Source organism: Centruroides vittatus, unplaced genomic scaffold (genome assembly GCF_030686945.1).
Source record: "Centruroides vittatus isolate TY-2023 unplaced genomic scaffold, ASM3068694v2 contig_1114, whole genome shotgun sequence".
NCBI classification, from domain to species: Eukaryota; Metazoa; Arthropoda; class Arachnida; order Scorpiones; family Buthidae; genus Centruroides; species Centruroides vittatus.
Window position 1 is genome coordinate 506123 of NW_027120716.1, and position 22251 is coordinate 528373.

A 22251-nucleotide genomic window follows, 5' to 3' on the forward strand; every position below is an offset into this window, starting at 1 on the left:
ATATTAAAGTAGCCAAGACATAACCAAATATTGTAGCGCTACATCACTAGCAAACATTTGAATTTGCTGACTAGAACGCGGTCGGTTAATCGGGGGTCGGATAATCGATGCTCTACTGTAGTTATTAAACAAAACTTAAATAAAATTATTGAATTTAATCCAAAAATTATTGTAATTATTAGTTAATATTAGTATAAGATAGTGATCAACACCTACCTTTAGAAAAATTTATTTTATATTAATTATTAATAGTCAACTATAGTCTGAATAATCCAGAAATTAATATGATTATTATAGAACTTTTGGGCTTGGTTGTTTATGTATATCTACAATGATTTTTTAACAGAAATGAAACAAAAAAACCAATATTTTAATGCTTGAGATGACAACTTCTAAATTGAAGTAATTCTCTTGCTTTCAATGGCTGCCCCAGAGGCACGGAGTATACAATAGGGCAGATTATATAAAGGTTTAATTTTTGCTCTTGCAATTTTCTGCATTGTGGGTTATATGTCATGTGTTATCCAACCAAAATTACAGTAAATTTTTGAAATACGTATTTATTTGCATATAAGACGATCTTGCATATAGGACGAGTGTGACTTTAAAGATCAAAGTAAAGAAAATAAAATTTATTAATACAATTCTAATTTTATTTTGTTTAATCACAAGTAAAATATCAAATGAACATAAATGAACACATTGTCCCACAAAAATTACTGGCATTTTAAACTTCAAGGAAAAATCTTGTAAAATCGACAACATAATTTGTTCATGTAAAGCTGGACAATCGGGAATCTTTTTTCCAATTCTTAACAGTTGAATTCACTCTTTGTCAATTACACTTGTGAGTTTCTCCGAATTCTGATTTCCAAATAATCATCTGTTTTCACATTGGAATGAATTAAAACTTATATCAGGCTCCCATGTAATTTTGGAATTCAATTCATAAGCTTTGCTTTTCCTATTGCTACTCCTGACAATACACAAGAAGGATTCAAACAACCCAGATAAAATACTTTTGTTTTTAAACATCAGAGGGTGAGCATCCGGTAAAAAATGTGAATATGTTCACAAAAATTATTACAAAAATGAAAAGAATCCTTTGCTCGCGTGTATAGGACGACCTAGGTTTTTGAAGCAGTGAAAAATGAATAAAAACCTTGTCTTATATGCGAGTAAATACGGTAATGATAAAAATGCTAAAGCATCAATATAAGTTTCTATAATAAAATTTTAATTTCTGAATTTGCATCAAAATAATTTGATTCATTGAAAACAAATGATAGTTGTATTAATTTTCAATCTATGAAAAACTTTAAATTTTGCTATATTAACAAGTTGTTTTCCTAAACAACCATGCATTTTATTTTATAATCAATCTATTTGTGAAAATAGTTTTGTCCACAAAAAACTAAATTGCATTCACACATAAATTGCATTCATATAAGAAAAACTTTCAAATGTTGAAAGTTGAAATTCAAGAAAAATTTATTAATATGAATGAAAATGTATATAATATAATTCACATGTTAATAACACTGAGAAAGTAACTATAACTATTACAGTAACTATAATTTTGAATTTGTAATACAATAAATACTAAAAACTTTTCATAAAAACTTACTCTTTCTGGAAAATATTTTTTAGGATCAAAATATTTATCTTTATGTCTATCTCTATTATAATTTCCAAAATCAGCTTGAAGTGCATAAGCTGTAAGCAAGAGTGCTCTTTCTTTGCTAAGAGATTGTGAGTAGTTTATTACATTTTGTAATAATTGCAGATAATAGAAGTGCCTTGTTATTTTATCACTATAAATAAACAAAAAATAACTATTATTAAACATAATCTAAATATAACTTATACTTGTCTTTTGTTGTAAGATATGTAAAGTTAATATAATATGAAATTATTATTTGCAAATAATAACTAGTAATAATGTGTTTAAAGAAATACAAATAATTACTATCTTCATAAAAATTTTTTTTTAGAAACATGCAATAAGACAAAAACAACATTTTAATTCTGATTATAGAAACAATAGCAACTTTTACATAATTATTAGGCCTAATAGAAGATAATTATTATTATTATGTTGGGTTAAGTGAGATATACTTGGTAACACCGGTGGCTGTGTACTATGTCAAGGCATAGTAATCAAAACAGAAATTAAAGAAGTGTATCAGTGTGTGTGTGTGTATTCAGGAATTTTCTCACAATATGACATGTATTCAATATAGTGGCATCATCATCATCATTATTATTATTAGATTGTATATGGTGATTTTCCTGCACATTGTATACTAGTACAATATTTATACAAGTAATCTTTCTTTAATGTGGTATTTAGGTTCCACAAAAATATGTTATGAGAGATTCATATTATATATAAAAAGTCGGTTTACATTCCAAAACAATTTTTTTAATAGAAATTTTATCTATTATGTAGGAAAAAACAGTTTTATTTAATTCAGAAAATTCCTTTTAACAAAAACAAACTTATTAAAATTTGTAAACTAAAGAATTGTAAATAACAAACTTTCATTGCTATGCACTTTAACTAACTTGTATCTAATAAACTGCTATTTTCAGGAAAACAACTGAAAAAGAAAATTATAAGCAGCATTCAGCTTATACACAAAATACCAGAATTTTCAGTGTAAAAAAATACATAATAAGTGAACCCATGATAGATGTTTTAAAATTTTCTTACAGGATTGCCATGAAAAATAAAAAGCTTTCATCATCACAGAGAAAAGTGCTTTCACCATATGTGAGAAGTGAAAAATCTACATTGGCAAACTATGTTGCAGTAACTGAAAGAACATTTAATAGAATAAAATACACAGATAATTTCATATGAACTCTCATATCAAAATTACACTGAATAAGTACCATGTTATACAAGGATTGCTGCAATTTGTGAACCTGCATTATACAAGGATTGCCTATAGTAATAGTTAATTTCAATGTTAAGAAGCACAAATTTAATAAAAATAAGATTCTTTTATCCAGATAGATAGTGTTAAAAATGATTTCAGTTAAATAAAACAGAAGAACGATGATCCTCACAAGTGAAAGTTAATTCAAATAAATAATTCAAATTGTGGTAATAGTTTAGAAATAAATATACATAGAAAATTATTATATATATACATATATATTAATTTTAACTATAACAGTAAAAATATAATTTAAAATTCTTTTTAAATTTATTTTATTTTTTATTATTTGACTATTATAATTAAAATTAAGTTAAATGTATATTATTTATTTATCTATCAGTCAGAAACTGTTTTCCAAACAATAAAATTTGAAATAATTTAATTGAAATTTTGTTCAGTTTGATTTAACTGAAAAAACTCTCTGTTAATCTGGATAAAAGAATTTTGTTTTTATTAAATACAGGCTTCTTTTAACTTTTCAAGTTAGATATTATTATGATTATTATACTAATATATTAGATAATTACATAGTTGTACCTTATTTAATGACCATTATTCTACAAAGCCTTAAATTTGTAAATTATCCAATAAGCATTTTTGAGTATTTACAAATACTAGCAATCAGAATCAGCAAACTTATGCAAACTATAAATTCAAATAGAATCTTTATGAAAGACTTCAACCTAACTAGAAATATAGCAATCCTAATAATAGTTTTTGATGTGGATTATTTTTAAATTTGATAATCATTTTCAACAATTAAAAATCAACAATTATCAAAGGATTAAGTCAAAAAATTAATTAAATTTTTTGACTTAATCCTTTGATAATTGTTGATTTTTAATGTCATGTTTTAAATTGTTACAAAGGTATTTATGAAAAGTTAATAGGATAAGAAAATTAAAAATGTTTACAAAATATTTAGCAAACTCCAACAATCACCATTCCATTAACAAAGTTTATTCCATGCCTCAACTTAGTGTAATTAAAAAGATAATAATAGAAATTGATAGTAATACTAAAGCTATTCAGAATGGGAATTTAATTTGAATAAAATGTAATGTACTGATACTATAATAAGAATGAAAAAGTAATTTACCTATTCATTTAATCACCATTTGATCATCACTTTTTTATTTATTTATTACATTGTAGTAATTTGTATCATTAAAATGTTAAAATCACAAATGGGAAATAATCACAACTTAAGATAAATTCTCATTCCTTGAAGTTATATATATTTCAAATGAAACACTATCAAAGCTTTTAGTTTTGTTTTCAAATGTTCAAAATTTTTAAATTGATTATTAATTTTAGAATAATTATATTAAAATTAACAATCAATCAATCAATCAGTATGAATGTAAGTTAAGTGACTGATTCCTTCAATTTATACTGCTTGATTTAAAACTACTGGAGTCTTTGTCCTTATAATGGCATTTCAATGATTTTTTTTTTATATAAACTGTAATCCATTAAAATTGAAATCTTCATAAGCTATTGTTTTCAAGTTTTTATGGAACTCCTCTGGCTAAACTTATTTTTTATTCAAAAATTAATATGTTATTTTAAATAACAATATATTGACTTTTTTGAAACCAACAATTGAAATTACAGCTTGATGGTGTGTTATTAGTAACAGAAATTATATTCACTTTTATATATGTTATTAGTGATGTTTTTCTTTTACTTTATTTATAATTGATTTACCAAACAATGATAAATAATCAATTTACATATTAATAAATAATAGAAAGCAACAAATATATGCAAATGCTTGCTAGTATACAAAATTATTAATAGTAGCAGTAATGTAGCCCAATTTGACTTTAATACAAAATTTTTATTATTTGATAAAAATATGTTATTTAATATCGGGTGTAGTATAGATTACTATTTATGGAATTTCGGGACTTTGAGTATATATCTGAACTGAGGGGACCAAGACAAGTTCAATGGTACCTTACTTTTGGGCTGGAGGCAAAAAATAAGAAAGTTATCATACTTTTTTCGGCGATTGCGTGATGATCGGGAGTCGCGTCGCTCTCTCCACTAAGCCTATCACGTGTTTAACAGGCAGTCTGGCAAGTCGGCCATATATACCTTCAACAGTGGCAGATGTTGATCCACGAGCACACTGATTATCTACAGTTTGAGTTAAGTCCTTTTTGCACATCCTCGCTAGTCGATCTCGGGGGCTACGGCCCCTCAGTCTCGCTATTGCTCGCAGTCAGCTAGTACTACGAGTCGACCACGCTATCACGATCGGGAGTCGCAATGCTTGAACAAAAGGAAATAAAGGAACTGGCGTTCGGCTGTTCGTGCTCCCGACAGACTCCCTGGGAGGGGAGCCACCGGCAGGCCGCCAATTGTTTAACATCATTAGTTATTGATTCATGGTAGTTCTTGAACAAAAGAAAAAAAAGGAAGTGGCGTTCGGCTGTTCGTGCAATTTCTTGCCTTTCAGCGTGTTTTTTTTAAAATTTGTTTGAAGACTTTACCGCAAGATGGCAGCACTAGCAACTACGGTGCCATCTGTATGAAAGCATTAAAAAAGTATGATAACTTAAAAACTATGATAACTTTCTTATTTTTCATCTCCGGTCCAAAAGTAGAGTATCGTTGAACTCGTCTTGGTCCTCTCAGTTCAGATATATACTCAAAGTCCCGAAATTCCATAGATAGTAATCTATAGTATCCCCCTTAATATCATATAAATAATAATAAACAAATAAAATTTAAAAAATATATGTATACTTGATAAGAAGATGGCAGTCTACATAATATTGAATCTTGAAATGCAGAGTTAATAAAGGTTTTCCAGAATCATCAACTCCCTAAAAATAAAATAAATTAATATATAACATATATGTAAATTTTTTTAAAATTTATGGAACATAAAATGATAATTATCTTCTTACAAATAACTTGTTAATAATAATAAATCATGTAATTAATTTATCAGAATAAATTGAGATATTTTTCATTTTAAAGACAAAGTTTTTATACATACTTAAATACAGATATACTGAAAATTTCTAGATTATAATTTTAAATGAATAATTTTGATATTTTAAAATGTATTACTCAATAATTATTTACTTAATAATTTTATTAAATATTCAATTCTCTGATAATAAGCATATGTTTATAATAAAGTAAAAAGCTATTTTAGACAGCTGGGATTATCCATTTTGATTTTCTAAAAGACGGTTTATCAGTTTTGGTTATGGAAATTTCTAAAAAGTAAGTATTTTTAGTTGCTTTATTTAAAGTCATGAAAATTTTAATCTATCTGTTGATACTGTATTGGGTGATCCTAAGCAACAAGCAACTAAGCAATCAAACCAATGACATAATCCATTTCACATAAAATGAATTATACGATTGATTTACTTACTTATCTTCTTGTTACTTAGAAAGCCCCATTATTTTAAATTGAAATTTACACATTTCTGTAGTTAGAATGAATTAAAACATTTCTGTTTCATTTAAAAATCAATAAGATTTAAATAAAACAGGACTATAAATAATATATGTTGATAAATTTATTAATTAGGTATTTATCACAGTGAAGGTATGTAAAAAAAGTCAAGAATTATGCATATTTGATAAAGATAAAGTTTTAGTTCTGTATTAATATCAAAAACAAGTAACAGCAACTTACATAACCATGTTGTGCTTTCCATGATTTTGGTGCTGTTTTAGAAATCTTTAATGTTGGATCTATGAATTGATATTCATCTCCTAAAAATAAATTTTACAAATAATCAATTTATAATTTAAAATATACAAATATTTTGTAGTTTCATATTTATTTTTAATATTGATACATATTGAACATATAGAAAAAAATAAACTGGATGACTTCAATCCAGCATAAATTAAAATTAAAAATAACAAATTTTTGGCTATATGGGAAATTTTCTAATTAATGAATTTGTAGAAACCAATATTTTGAGTGTTTGATATAAGAACAATTCTATACATGAAGAATAACAACAACTGATCAGTTGCAACTTTACAAGTATAAAATGCATTTAGAAATAAATTTTCTTAAAGTGTGAAAAACGTAAAATATATGATGCTTGTTCAATTTCTTCACATTTCTGTTGTAAACTGTTCTTGATGGCTCTGCCGGCTGTCACATTCACAGCATGTTGACAGAAATCAACCAAGGATTATGCAATACTTATCTAAAAGTTGCAAAAAAACAAATTGCTATGTTGCAAAGGAAAACTAAGCATAAAACTTCAGCTTTTAATGTCAGAAATCTGAAGGTAAGGGATAAAAAGTCAGAAATAAATGTTTTTAATAAGCAAAAACATTGTGACATTGGCATAAAAACAGTCAAAAATTTTCTTCAAAATTAGCTCAATTGGCAAATCACGGGATCTGGCAACTTACCCTGTGTCTATTCAAATTTTGAAACAATTAATAATTGTCAAAGATAGTAAGAACTTGTCTGAGGAATTTATAATTGTTGATTATAAATAAAGTAATGCTCATAATTGGAGCTACTGTCTTCAACTATGCCTCAAACAGATAATTTTGATATAGATTGCTGTAACATAAATGGCAAGAATTTGAAATAAAGGGAATTTTACCAGAAGATTTTGAAATTTGTTCATTGTATGGCATAATAAATCTTGACTTGGATTGATTGTATAGATTTATGCACTGATGATGCTGCAGCTATTACAGGGAAAAATAATGGCCTTGTAACTAAAGTGAAAGCCATAGCTCCAGCAGTAAAATGACCTGCGTGTGTAACTGACAGGGTTAGAACCAAACATTAATCGTTTTGTGAAATTCAAAACAAGCTCAAATTTCATTGATTTGTCCACATTGAAAATATGGAAAATATATATTTTTTTAATTTATATTGTTATAATTTTAATCAGAAAGAATAAACTTCTGGTTGTACACTAAGTACAGATATTACCCATTTTCTTTGTGCAATAGGTAGGTATACCTGTATTTTTAGTAGTGCAATTATATTTTTGTTTCATATTTTCATTCAAACCATACCAGTATCATTTAATTTGTAATAAAAAATAAATAAATATGGAATACAAAGGAATAAACATTTATGTGTATGTTGAGGGAGGCAACATTGCATACGAGCTCCAATGGGAGAGGCATACTTTAGAAAAGGTTGGGAATCACTAATTTAGATCAAAAGTTCTCAACCTTTTTCATGTATCAATTCCTTTTAAGAAAATGTTTTATCCATTGATCCCTTAAATATATATATACATTATTTTTTAATAAAATTTTTTGTATTTGGAAAGTTTTAAAAATGATAATATAATGAAAATATTTTCAAGCATTTTTAAATAATTGTATTTACTAAATAATTAAACAATATTAAAATATTATACCCCTGTGATTAAAAAGTATCAAAAATGGTTCAATAAAACACAAGATTTTAATTTATTCATCAAAATTTATTCCATTTCCTTCAAAGCAATCCTCTCCCACTGCAATGCACTTATGCCAACTTTTTTCTAATTCTCAAAACATGCTTTACGATTGTTTTCACAAAACTCATTCAGGACTTGAAGCAAATTTTGTTTTATGGCATCAATCAACTCAAAACTTTGACCACGAAATGGAAATTTTAGCCGAGAAAACAGGAAAATGTCACATTGTGTCATATCAGGTGAATATAGAGCTTGTGAAATCATATTTGTTGAATTTTGATCAAAAATTCACAAACAACAAGAGGATTATGAGCAGGTAATTGTCGAAGTGCAAAAAAATCCATGAGTTCTCTTGCCACAAATAGGGTTGTTTTGTATGAACTGCTTCGTGCAAACAATGCAAAACGCTCAAATAATATTCTTTGTTGTCAGTTTGGCCAATCAAAAAGAATTCATGATGCACAACACTATAACAATTGAAGAAAACAGGCAACATTATCTTAATTTTTGAGTGGCTTTTATGTGGGGGTTTTTTTTTTTTTTGGTCTTGCTCTACCTTTCAAGTGCCATTCACTTGATTGTTGAGCTGCTTCAGTGTCAAGTGTAGATTCATGATTCATCACTCATAAAGATGTGTTCTAAGAACAATACCTTGAGAAATCTAAGCATTTGTTGGAGGATCTAGACTATTTTCATGTTGATTTTCTTTGATTTCATCAGATAATTCTCCAGACTTCTTTGCTAGCCATTTGGTATATTTCCAATGATGTCATCACAGACAACACAGGAATTTCCTTCTTAATTGCCAACCAGTTTTTAAACTCTCCTTTTGTCACATCTTCTGGAGTGTTATTTATTATCTCCTCTTAACTGACACAACTTCATTTTCAGATGTCTCCACGACTAATTAAAAAAAGTACTATTTTCAAAAGAATTCTCAATGGTCTTCTTAAACACTTGATTCTTGCAACATTACCAAAAGATGTAGTGTGTCAAATTGTCAAATGGGTTAATTATTTTAACAATAGAAGTAATTTCAGTTTGTCTTATATAGTTTTCTTCAAATCTTTACATAAATTTCACTTCTCAAGTGTGCCTTTAAGTTAGATAAGATTTCTTGGTGAAATGGTTGAATCATTAATATTCTTTAATGCTTTTTTAATTTCACATTGCTAACATGGATATACTGTACAATTGTCTACCAGTAAAACAACCTTTCATTTCAAGTTTAAATATCATTTAACTAATCAGTTATATAAAAATGTCAGTTGTCATCAAGGAATTTGCCTTTGAATAGTAATTCATCACATCCTTTGAATAGTAAATTTTTCACATCCTTAAAACACCCAAGACTTTTACTTTTTCCAATCTTTAGAAGTCTGTTTCTGACCATGCATATTAACAGAGTAAAGAACTCTAATACAAGGGCTATTTTTTAAATAAGGTCCGTTTGTGAATGAGAGTGAGAATGATGCGCAATCGCAGCAGTGTGCATAAACATCCATTCCCAGCATACTTTGCACGCATTTAGATGCCATTTGCAGCTGTATTGTCTGTCTGTGTGCAGAGCTGTAGAAGTTTATAATGTTTAAGAAAATTGAGTCACCTGCCAACTGTGAGATACGATCTTTTATTTGATTTCAGCACGAAAGATCATGGCAACTGTCTTTTGGGACAGGAAAGGGACTTTGTTAGTGGATTTTATGCCATGAGGCACAACAATCAATTCTGATGCATATTGTGTGACCTTGAGAAAACTCCAGCATGCCATACAAGACAAGCGGTGTGGCCTAATGTCTTCTGGCGGCAGACGACAAATTTCTTTGAAGTCGGAATTTAAAAAATTGCTGAGCGGTATGACAAATGTTTGAACAAAAATGGAAATTACGTAGAAAAGTAGATAAAAGAATGTAGAATATGGGAAAAAATATATTTTAACGATATTTATAGTAAGAGTCAACTGAAATAAACTTAAGATGAAGATTGCCAAGTGTCCGAGTGTCTGCACTTTATAGTGTTTAGGAGACAACAATAATTACCAACACAGTTTCAAATGCATTAAAACAAGTGGTAAAACAGAAACGGCAACATTCATCAAGAAAGAATGCATATGACTAATAGCGAGGATAATGGATATGTGGAAAAAATGCAAGTTGGCTGAGGAGGGGCCTTAAGAAGCCTAAAACTTGCACAAAACACAGGTGCATGTATCAACTGAAATAAACTTAAGATGAAGATTGCCAAGTGTCCAAGTGTCTGCACTTTATAGTGTTTAGGAGACAACGATATTTATAGTATTTTTCTTCTTATTAAAAAACAGACCTTATTTAAAAAATATCCTTCGTACATTCCTTCACTGATTTAAATTCCTTGGCACTGGCACGTTTAAACATATAAGTATGGTCAGGCACTGCACAAAAATAATGTAGTTTCTTCTGCATTGTAGAGATTCCTTGGTGAATATTCAATAATTATTTTTGACCATTGAAATTATCCATATTTTAGCCAACAGAGTTAAAACGTTTCTCCTCATAATGAGTACATCTGTAAATAACGTTCTCTTATTTTCTCAGGTTTAACTATCTATCAGTTGCAATAAAATCTTTTTTCTATGTTCTTAACTAATTCTGCTTTTTGATGCATTAGTGGACCATTAACAAGTGTATTTTTTTTCTTGAACATTACTAAACCAAATCTTTAAAACTAACTCAATTTCACTATCTTCAATTTCAATTTCTCTTGCCATTTCTCAATCTTCAATTTATCTTCCAGTTCAATTTCTCTTGCAAATCAAGTTCTTGTTTTTTCTGCTGGCATTTCAATTGTTATTCTGTTTTTCAAAATCTTGCACAAACTGGCTGTAAAATTTTTAATTGTGTAGCAGCATTCTGTTGACTCATTTTTGGAAATTTATCACAGTATTCTGAAATAAGTTTATCTTTAAAGAACAAATGTTTGTATTTCTTATATGCTTCTTTCAATAAGCTAAGAAGTATGGTACAATACTTTAATTAAACCTTAATGAAGATCACAATCTTCAGCAATAACAAACAGTTTACAAATGAAGTAACAAGCATCAGAAATTAAAATTTCAACCAAGGCAATGTATACAGTATTGAGTGCAAGATTAAATCAAACATTTAACATATTAAGAGAAAACATCTTACATGACTGGATGATTTAATTTAAATTGATTCTGACTGTTATGCTAATGTTTTTATTAAAATAACATGGCTTATAATAGTTATTATCTGTTTTATCAGTTGGTTGTTATTAACCATCTAAGTAAATTCAAACTTATTAGCAACATAATGATAATTAGAAGTGAATTTCTGATTACAACATGCAAAAGTTTTGTAATGTTAATTAATTTATATGTTTTGAAACTTGTTGATTCTGATAACATTAAATAACTGATAATTATATTTGCAATTATGAATACAATAAGCAGAAGTACTGTATATATTAAATCCAATTTTACATCTGTTGATAATTTATCTACAAGACTAATTACTTAATTTATATACATATCTGCATACCATACTGAGATATCAATAAAATAAGACTCTCTAAAACAAATAATCAGTGCGAAGTACGGCTAAGCAACAACAAACGTTTTCATAACCACTTATTTATAATTAAGAAAACCCGAGGAGAAACCGAGAAGGGGTTATGAAAACATTTGTTATTTATTGCTTAGCTGTACTTTGCACCAGTTATTGGTTGTAGAGAATCTTATTTTATCCTAATTTATATGATAAAAATATGATTTTTGAAAAATAATTAACTGATAAAAAGTAGAAAACATAAAATTATTTTGTCATGCTAATTTTTTTTTATTAATTTACAAATATATTTAATGAAGATCTTAAAGTTATTGAAAATATGTGGAGAAAAATTTTAAACTGTTTTGAATAATTTTAACTACAGAATTTCCAAATTCCTTATGTATCATGTATGAAATAAAGAAAAAGACTTCTCATTGCTAATAAAGCATTTTCTAGATAGAAAATAATAATAAAAGAGGCAGGCATATGGAAATATTAAGTAAAAGAACAAGGTGTGTTTCAATGGAGTATGAGAAAATATAAAAACTAATGTTCTAAAATTTTTAGCTGAGATGCTTATCTTTAGTTCTGAAGAATATGAAACAGTTTATAGTAGGGATAGGCAACTTTTAAGTGGTGAGTGAAATGAAATGTGAAGATGTATGTATGGGGCATGTACTGGCTTTTACAATTTATAGCCATTGTGGTCAACAAATCAATTTCAATCAACCAATTGATTGTAAAAGATGTTGAAAACAAAGTGTGTACACAATAAAATATATCGGGTAACACAAAGAACTGGTATGTAATAAAAAGTTAGAATAGTATATAAATGTCCATGAATAAAATGTCCATGGACTTCATTACATACATTCTGGGGTAAATTTTAGCCCTAGAATGCATGTAATGTATAGGTTGGCCATTGCTAGTATATAGGATACTTTCAAACTTATCTATTGTTTATTTATGATTTTTAATTTTATATTTACATTTTATTATAATAATTATTTTCTCAAATTTTATGAACATTAATTCATTTCTTTTGTAGTATTGTTACTGTTCACTTCCTATTGAAGAGTTACATTAAATGATTTTTTCTGATCTCTCTTTTCATCAAAATAAACTTTAATTCTGTTCTATAAGCGATCATTATTGGTTACCTTGTATTGCTAAGTTTATATTATAATTTGTTATTCCTTCATTTAAATTAAAAATACTTCAAAAACAAATTTTTAACTTTTCTAAATATCTATATTCCAGTAAACTCCACAGACTTCTTGCCTTTTAAGAGGCTACCTTTATCTCTTTGATTAATAGTCTTAATTTTCTCTAATTGAAATCTTCTTGGTTTGAAATTGACAAGCTTAAGCAAATTTTCAACAATCTATGATCTTTATCCTAATCTTTTTTGAAACTTAACAAAAAAAGAGTTTCATCTAAGATTCTACAAGTTGTCAAAAAGTTATCTTTGAAGAGACTTCCATTTCATTTCTCCAACATCCTTTCCAAGAAATTATTATGGCAAAATTAAAATAATATTGGCTCTTTTGTTCTGGAAAAGAATTTCACTATATTTGAATTCTTACAGAATAGTAAAGAAATTGATCCATTACCAAAAACCAATTTACAGTCTGATAGTCACTAATTTGGAAACATGTTAGGGAGAAGAAAAAATTGTCTTGCAAATTTAACTATGAACACAACACTTCAAGTTATTAACATTTTGAGTTTTATTAAAGTATAACACTACAAATAATTTAACAAGGCAATTAGGAAACTGAAAGTACTCATACACAAAACAAATGCAATGAAATACTGTTCCTATAACACAAATGCACAAAGTAAAATTACATATGTAAAATAAAATACTGTTCACATATACAACAAAATAGTGAACATATATCAGAAATGAAAAAATTAAACTATCCAGTTTCAATGATTTAAGTTTTGTTTATTGGATTAAAAATATCTGAAATTGTGATTTGCACTGCAAACTTGACTTGGTTTTTTAATTATAAATTCTTTCATGATAAATAAATTTGTTACTTAAGTTGTTTCACTGGCTAAAGCATTTAATAAGATAATTTACAGCATTCATGTAAATCTTTCTTTCATTCTTCATAGTCACAGTCCAGATCAATTTCATCAAAGAAGCTAGATTACATTCCATATTAGCATTCTCAAAAGCTATATTTTTCACGTTTTCATCTCTGATGTTCATATAATCATCAATTGACATCAGACACAAACAGTTTAGTTTTTCAATGTTACTCTGAAGTTAAAGATTTTATTCTTATCTGCTTCGTGGGCTTCTTGAGTTTCACCTGCAATTAGATTTATAATGCTTCCAGCAGTTTGCATCGGAAATACGGCAAATTTCATTCTAAGCTTCAACAGTGTAACAGTGTCAAGAAGGCTAATGTTGGAATTCTTCAATTTGTTCAAGTCAATGCTTGACAAACTTTCTGTGACAACATTTCTTGAATGCAACAATTGAAGCATGAAATGCCATAATGTTGTAAATGCCAAAAAACAAACTATTCAGGAGAGGTAAATAACACTTTTTCTAGTGAATGAATTCATTTCAATTTTACAATAAAATGGTAAAAACCTCACTAGGAAACAAATTTTCTGGAATGTCAAAATGATGTAAATATAAGCTGTAATGTTTCAAGTGTCAAAAGTCACAACTTGCACTTTGGCACTTTAAACACTATGGCTTCATATAAATTCAACTTCAAAATACAGCCACTTACAGTGCCAATATTGCAACAATATCTTTTTTGCAGCAGAAAACATTGCATTTAGATTTCAATTCTTCAATAAAACATATTTAGAGAAAAATGGCAATGTTATGACATCCACACTTCAATTATTCCTATATCTAGTGACTGGAGAACATTTGAAATATTTGGAGTAAGAAAAATAGCTTTTGTATAAAATAACAGTCTTCTAATCAGAAATACTGGAGTGAGAAATGAACTGTCACAAACAAAACCTTTTTTACCAGTATTGAACTAAACAAAACTTCTGAATGTTTTCAGCATTCATCAAGGCCTGCTTCAGGTGCTAAACTAAACTGGCTTCCTACTTGGACTGTTAGAACGATGCTGTTTGATTTTAAGCATTGTATATATTACATTTCACCCTTCTGCCTGGCTTCGTTCGAATTCCTCGAACAGGTATCTCCACGCATGTGTGATACTCTCACCATCTTTAAAGTTAATACAGTTGCCTCTTAAGTTGGCTTTATAAATCTCCAAGGCCTCCAGGTGACGAATATGATCTATTTGAAAGGCCTGTCTAATTAATCTGGTGTTCCGGAAGTCTGCCTGAACTTCTGGGTCGGTGGCGTATGCCAACAAGGCAATGGTGTGCCTGTTGTTTGTAAGGTTGGATTGATGTTCACATGTCCTTTTTCGAGTTGAACATATGGTTGAGCCAATATAAATTAAGTCCCTTTGAAACCTATCATCCCTGAGGGAAACTCCATTCCCTCAGGGATGATAGGGATAAAATAGGCAGGGATGATAGGGATAAAATAGGCATAAAATAGGCAGGGATGATAGGGATAAAATAGATCTTAGCAGAGTCCCAGGGGGCTCTGCTAAGATCTATTTTATCTTTTGCATTGTGTAGCAGCTTGTAAATTGTGCTGGATCTCCTGTATACGATTTCCATGCCATTCTGGTTTGCCATCTCCCTGTATAAGGAGTTCAAATGTGATTGAACTGGACAACTGTGTGCCTATAGCCTGTAATGGGCTGCTGGCTACTGTTAGACATAGACCGGGCATTAGAAACACTGTGTGAGGGAAGTTGATTGGCATAGGTGTGGGCCAAATTGCAAACCATGCCTCTTTTGTAGCCATGTTCAATAGCTCTAGCAGGGTGTCGTGCCTGTTGGTGTGATGAGTAAAGGCCCATCTGGTTAGGGCCCAGAAGGCTGCAATTTTATACGAAAAGGGGTCAGACAAGTTCGCAGGGATAAATAGCAGAACATGGCCCGGTTTGAAATAAATGCTCATTTCTATTTTGCTCCCAATGAAATGCATGTTGACATCTAAGAAATGGGCGTTAAAGTTACTAAATTGATCTAGTTTAAGGGTAAGACTGCACACGTTGTTATTCATGCACAATAAAAACTCGTCGACATTTGGTTTAGTCTTCCAAAGGATAAACAGGTCATCAACATATCTTTTGTAAACAACGACGCTTGGTAAAAACTTGGGTAATATCCTGTCTCTAACTGTTGCACTACCAACTCACAAAGGTCCCCTGATAGGGGGCTGCTCATGAGTATGCCCCGTTTTTGTAAGTAAGTGGCATTATTAGACTGAAAAACCGAGGTGTAGCACATGAAGTGTGCAAGCTCCAAAATCTGCTTACGATGCTGATGTGCTCCCTTCTCACTAAGAAAAAGGTCTCTAAGTGTGCAGAAGCATGATTGCAGACGAATCAAAGGGAAAAAGGATACAAAATCAAAAACTGTGATGTGGGGATTGCTACATACCTCAACTTGGTGTAAATTATCAACCAAATCAGTAAACTTGTTAATAGAAAACATGTAACCTTTCAAACAATCAGAGGTGTGAATAGCCTTCTCGAGTAGCATCATTGGGGACCTAGCTTTATCGAGAGCTGATCTAAGTGAAGGGGTCGGTTTATGAGTTTTGGCAAATGCAAACAACCTTGGAGTGTACGGAGAGGCAACCACCGCACTGTTTAACCTTCATTTCTTGGCCAAGGAAGTGTGTGTGAATCTTGATACTCAAGAGTGTAGCTTGTTTACATAGTTGCCATCGACAGGTTCACAGTCTGTGTCAATGATGTACTGCTGCATGAGTGATCTGTAGGAAGCTTCCTTTAATAGAACGAGAGACTTGTTTTTATCCGCTTTCAGGACAATGATGTGCTCCTCTGCAAGCCATTTCTTGGTTGTTTGTATGAGACACCAAAAATCGTTATTACGGGCGTTGTTGGTGGAACAAATTTTGAAGACAGCCGAATTTTAAAGGTAGAACAAATTTTGAAGGCAAATGTTATCAAATAGATTGGAAACCTAACATAGGCTTATGAAATAGACTGAAAAACATTTGTGTTCTGAATAAATATGTTTGCTGGAAATGCAAGGATGATGTTGAGATTTTCAGGTTAAATAACAACAGTTAACAATGCAGATTTTTTCTTTTAATGCTAATATTTGTATTCCTGATGTAAATTTTTATCAAGACATAAGTATGCATGGATAATCCACATACAAATAATTGAGTGTATACTGTATAAAAATATATGATTCAGTCCATAAATAAATTAACAGAGAAACTCAAGTAATTGATACTGTTGACAAATTGTATGCCTATTTATCAATAATAATCAATAGTATAAGAATATAATACCATTGATACATATAAAAAGATAGATAATTGGAAAAATGAACTTTTATCTCTAGATACGATGATAAATATTCTGAAAACAAAATATCACTTTTTCATTAATCTAAACAAAATAAATTAAAATTTATATAGAATAACTGTGTATTTAATAAAATTTTTATGTATTTAATATTTTTGATTTTATATTATTCAATATTTAAAGAGATAATTAGTATTTTTATTTGAAATATTCATATTTATAATAAGTTTGTGAAGACAGTTAACTTCATACCATAAATAGAAATAAATAATATAAAAAGATGAATCAGTTTTATTTTTTATATCATTAAAATAATCAGATTTAACATGCACAAATAAATTTGTAGAAATATCAGTCAACCATCCAATTTAAACAAAAGCAATATATTCTAATTCAAGTACTATTTCTTTTTCACTCATGCATGAAATTATACAAATATTGTACAGAAAATTTTGTATAATGCATAGCACATTATTTCATTCATATCATTTTGAAATTACTAAAAAGAACTTTCTTGTCAATTATATTTTATATTACTTTTAAAAGAAATAATTTCATACATTATTTGTTAATAAAATTGAATTGAAGTAAGTTGTTATTAATTTTAACAAATTATTTTAAATAATTTTATTAACTTTCAGGAAATTGGTTATTAATTTTTAATTTTATTACAAATATTACTAAATACTTCTTCATTCAATTTAAATGATTATTATTAATCTTTATATTAAAAAAAACAATCTTGCATTTAAGATAAACTTCAATTCTCATAAGGGCACATTGTCCTTGATGTTGTATCGTGTGTGAAAATATGCTATTCAATGAACCATATCAAAACTATTAAAATAAGTCAAATTTACAAAATTTTACTTGTTTATTTTTTAAAATTATTTTCCAAAGCAAGTTGGGGATTTTTGTTTTAAAAGAAATAAAATATAAGAAATATTTTATTTATTATTATTTTAAAGATTTAAAGTTCTAAATAATCTTTAAAATATTTGATAATAAAATAGGTTTATTTTCAAATATATTTTTTTAATTTTCAATCAATCATTATAAAGTTAAAAATTAATCCATCCAGAAAACTGTTTTAAATTTAAAATCAGTTTTCTGGATGTGAAACAAACATATTAAAGCAACGTTTATAGTAAAACATATTTTCTTTCTGATTGTTTTTGATATTACAAAAATGTCATCTTTATGATGGCTTTCCAAAATGGAATATAAAGTGTGTGTAAAAACATGGATATAAAAATTCAAATACATTCAAATGTTTTACACATGAAATTACATGTACAGCTTTTCAGTTTAAAAATTGATAATTAGAATAAAATAAAAATAATCATAGAAAATATTAAATTAATTAGATATAAGCTAAAACAAGAAATTTAAATTTTACTGGATAATTAACAAAATTAACCAGTAAAATCATCTAAATCTCGAGAATTCTATGTAAATACAACCAATACAATCCAATCCAAATAAAAGTCGTTTTTGGATCATTGCTAGATTTTAACAGCTTGATATTATTCCTTATGGGGAGAAAATTATTTTCTAGCACTAGTTTTGCTAGTTCTGTCTTTTCTATTAGTACAAAGCTACATAAAAAGTGCTGGGTTTCATGACTGTATTATTTATGGGATGGGCCAGTAGAATGGTATAGATTCTGGAGTATTCTCAGGGCCTAATTTGGCATAAGGCAGACAAGGCACTTGCCCGGGACCCGTATTTAATTGGGGCCCATAATAGGTTCTAAACGTGCCATTGTTTTATTAGTATTGCGAATTACTATATTATTAGCGCCATATTCAAGGGTTAATATATTGATTATTTTATGTTTGTAATTGTTTTGAAATAGAAATACTTTAATTTTAAATATTACAATTTTATTTATATTTGTAGTAATACAAAATTTGTAAAGGGGCCCGTAAATATTATTTTGTCTAGGGCCCGCGAAGGTCTAAATTAGGCCCTGAGTATTCTACTAATGTTTCAGGTCTTCTCTTGAATAAGACTGTTAAGTGAAACACAAGCTGTTATTGGTAAAATATAATTATATTTCTTAAACAAAGTAGCCATTTTTAGTGATAGGGTAATAACAACTGGGATAGACCAGAGCATAACTGCCTTTGGTTTAACGGCCAATGTGGAAATAAGATTTAATGTTTTGATAAGTTTGCCTTTTAAATGTTCGAATTCACTCTGAAGATACAATTGTTTAGTGTTATTTTTATGATATGTAACTTCACATTGAGTTGTATGGAACCCAAAGTAAGAATTTGGGATCTACAAATAAGGGAAATACAGTGTTTCCCTGAAAATAAGACCGAGTTTTATATTAATTTTTGCTCCAAAAGACATATTAGGTCTTATTTTCAGAGAAATTTGGTAATTCCAATGTTTTTATATATGATGGGCTGGTATACATTATTGAGGACACTGTAAAAGACAGCACCAATTTTTTAGAATATTTCAAACTCTAGATTGTCCACTGTTTGAATGAGGTTTAGATCTAAGAAAGGAACAGACCTACATACCTACATGATGTTTCTTGTTCAACTGTAAATTTTATAGAGGGATAGACATTGTTTAATATATTGACAAAGGATGCAAAATTACTGTCCATATCTTCCTATACAAATGAGGATATCATCTACATAGTGTAAGTATAAAGCCTGATACTTTATAGTATAAAGGGCCACAAAAAACTTTGTTCTAAATTTCTCATAAGGATCTAAGCTAAAACAGATGAAAGTGGTGATCCCATGAGGAAGTCCTGCTGTTGTAAATAAATTTTGTTATCAAATACAAAGTAATTATTATTAACATTTTGTAATATCAAAAACATTCAGAAAGGAAATATATGTGTTAATTTGAATGTTGCTTTAATATGTTAGTTTCATATCCAGAAAACTGATTTTAATTACAGAATATTTTTACAAAAATATTAAAAATACAAAAATTAAAAATTGAGACTTAATAAGAAAATGGGTTCATTTTAGCTATGACTAAGAATGAATTAATTCATAGTTTCATTACAAATTCATATAAAAATAAAATGATAATACATTTTTCATTTACTATATACAGTAGAATTTTTATTCTAAAATACAATTTACTATATTGTACTTATAGCATTTTGAATTTAATTCAGACAATTAAATTAGTCATAAACATAACTATTGTTATATATTATAATCTAACTTACTATTATAAAACTAATCATTGATTTATTATAATTTTGTTTCTTATTTGTATTCATAACAAGAATTTAAATTCCTATATAATTAAAATTATATATTATGCATTTTAAAAATAACTGAATTATTTGAATACAAATCTTTTTAAATTATTAATATTTTTGAAAATTTTCATTGTTGTTGTCACATTAATTTTTTATACATAACTGGCATTTATAATTAATTGAACATTCATGTTACTAATTCATTTATTAATTTACATTGTAATATAAATATGGATTTAAAATTATCATTGTATTTATCTAAAATTTTAAAATTAAATCTTTATTAGTTTTAATGAATATTAAACTATGTTCTATAAGCAGTCAAATAAATACAGACCAACTATGTTCAATAATAAAATGATCTTTATCATCAGTCATATATAATATGTAACAATTAACAGTTATAAAGTAGTATTTCTCTTTTATATGTTATATCTATATAGATATTTATCACATTTTATTACATAATAAATTATGTATTCTTACATTCATATTGATAAATATGTACGTATATGTGTCTCTACAAAAATTCAGCAACAAAGTTAATGAGAAAGAATTCTTATTGTTTAAAATTACACAATAGAATGATTTATATCTTTTAAATTAAAAAATAATATAAGTAATCAATAAAAGAATAGGTAAAAAAAAATGTGTTTGTTATTAAATAATGCAGTAATGTATTACTAATTAAATCAAGATATAATATTTAATTAATTTTATTTTTATATCATTTATTACATGAGAAAATAATTTAACTTAAACATTATCATGTTAAAAGCATCAAATAAACTGACTTTGATCATATATTTTTTAAATCATGTTTTTTGAAATTTTTTACATCAATGCTATAGATTAAATTATCAACTTCATCAAAAAAATATATTTGACATGAGCTATTTTCCACAATAAGAAGATTAATAGACACTGACATATTTTTCATAGGGAAATGAATGAATTCTTAGCATATAAATTCCAAAGTAATTAATATTTTTCTTGTAGGTGATCTAAGCTTATCACTAATGTCAATGATGTCATAAAAAATCCTGAAATTTTATATGATTATTTTACATGATAATTAAATTCATTTTAAATTATTTGTAATTAATTTCTTTGTTAAATTGAATTTCATATCTTAGTATACTTGAGGACGATAAATTGTAAGAATAAAATTTTAATTTTGTGCAATCCTACACTTTGTCAAAATCTTGTTATTACTGTATCTACAGTACAGTGATATAAAGAATGAAGCTATACACTGTTTTACAGTAGAAACAAACTTTGCAAAATCTTTCTCAAATCTTTAATCTAAACTTCAAAACAAATTAATAAGGAAATAATTTATGTTATTTAAGAGCCATCTCACAGTCAGATACAATTAATCTTCAAATTTTCAAATTTTTTCAACTTCATGTCATTGTTAATTGTTCACAAACCATCCTCAAATCATTCAAGCAACAAAGAGCAGCATTACCATATATTTGTTTTATCAATTCATAACTTTCAAGTTACAGTTTTATCAAACATGCATCGAAATTTAGTATTACATTATAATAAACAATAATAATAATAATAATAAGTTGCATTAAACAAAACATCTATCATAAGTATCTGGAAATGAAAAAATATAAATGAATTTATAAAGAAAAGCAATATGGCCAATCAACTATCATA

At 27.8% G+C, this 22251-nt stretch overlaps 1 protein-coding gene across 3 annotated transcripts in view; it reads right to left on the reverse strand.

The window, feature by feature from the left end:
• LOC136977567 (protein expanded-like) overlaps positions 1-22251 on the reverse strand; it is a 75354-nt gene that overhangs the window by 35888 nt on the left and 17215 nt on the right. For all 3 annotated transcript variants that reach the window (XM_067273063.1, XM_067273072.1, XM_067273081.1), the window contains exons 4-6: positions 6616-6695; positions 5706-5785; positions 1628-1814 (exon numbers count right to left, since the gene is read on the reverse strand). In XM_067273063.1, coding sequence (XP_067129164.1) covers positions 1628-1814; positions 5706-5785; positions 6616-6695 — 347 coding nt within the window. The remainder of the gene's footprint in view (positions 1-1627; positions 1815-5705; positions 5786-6615; positions 6696-22251) is intronic.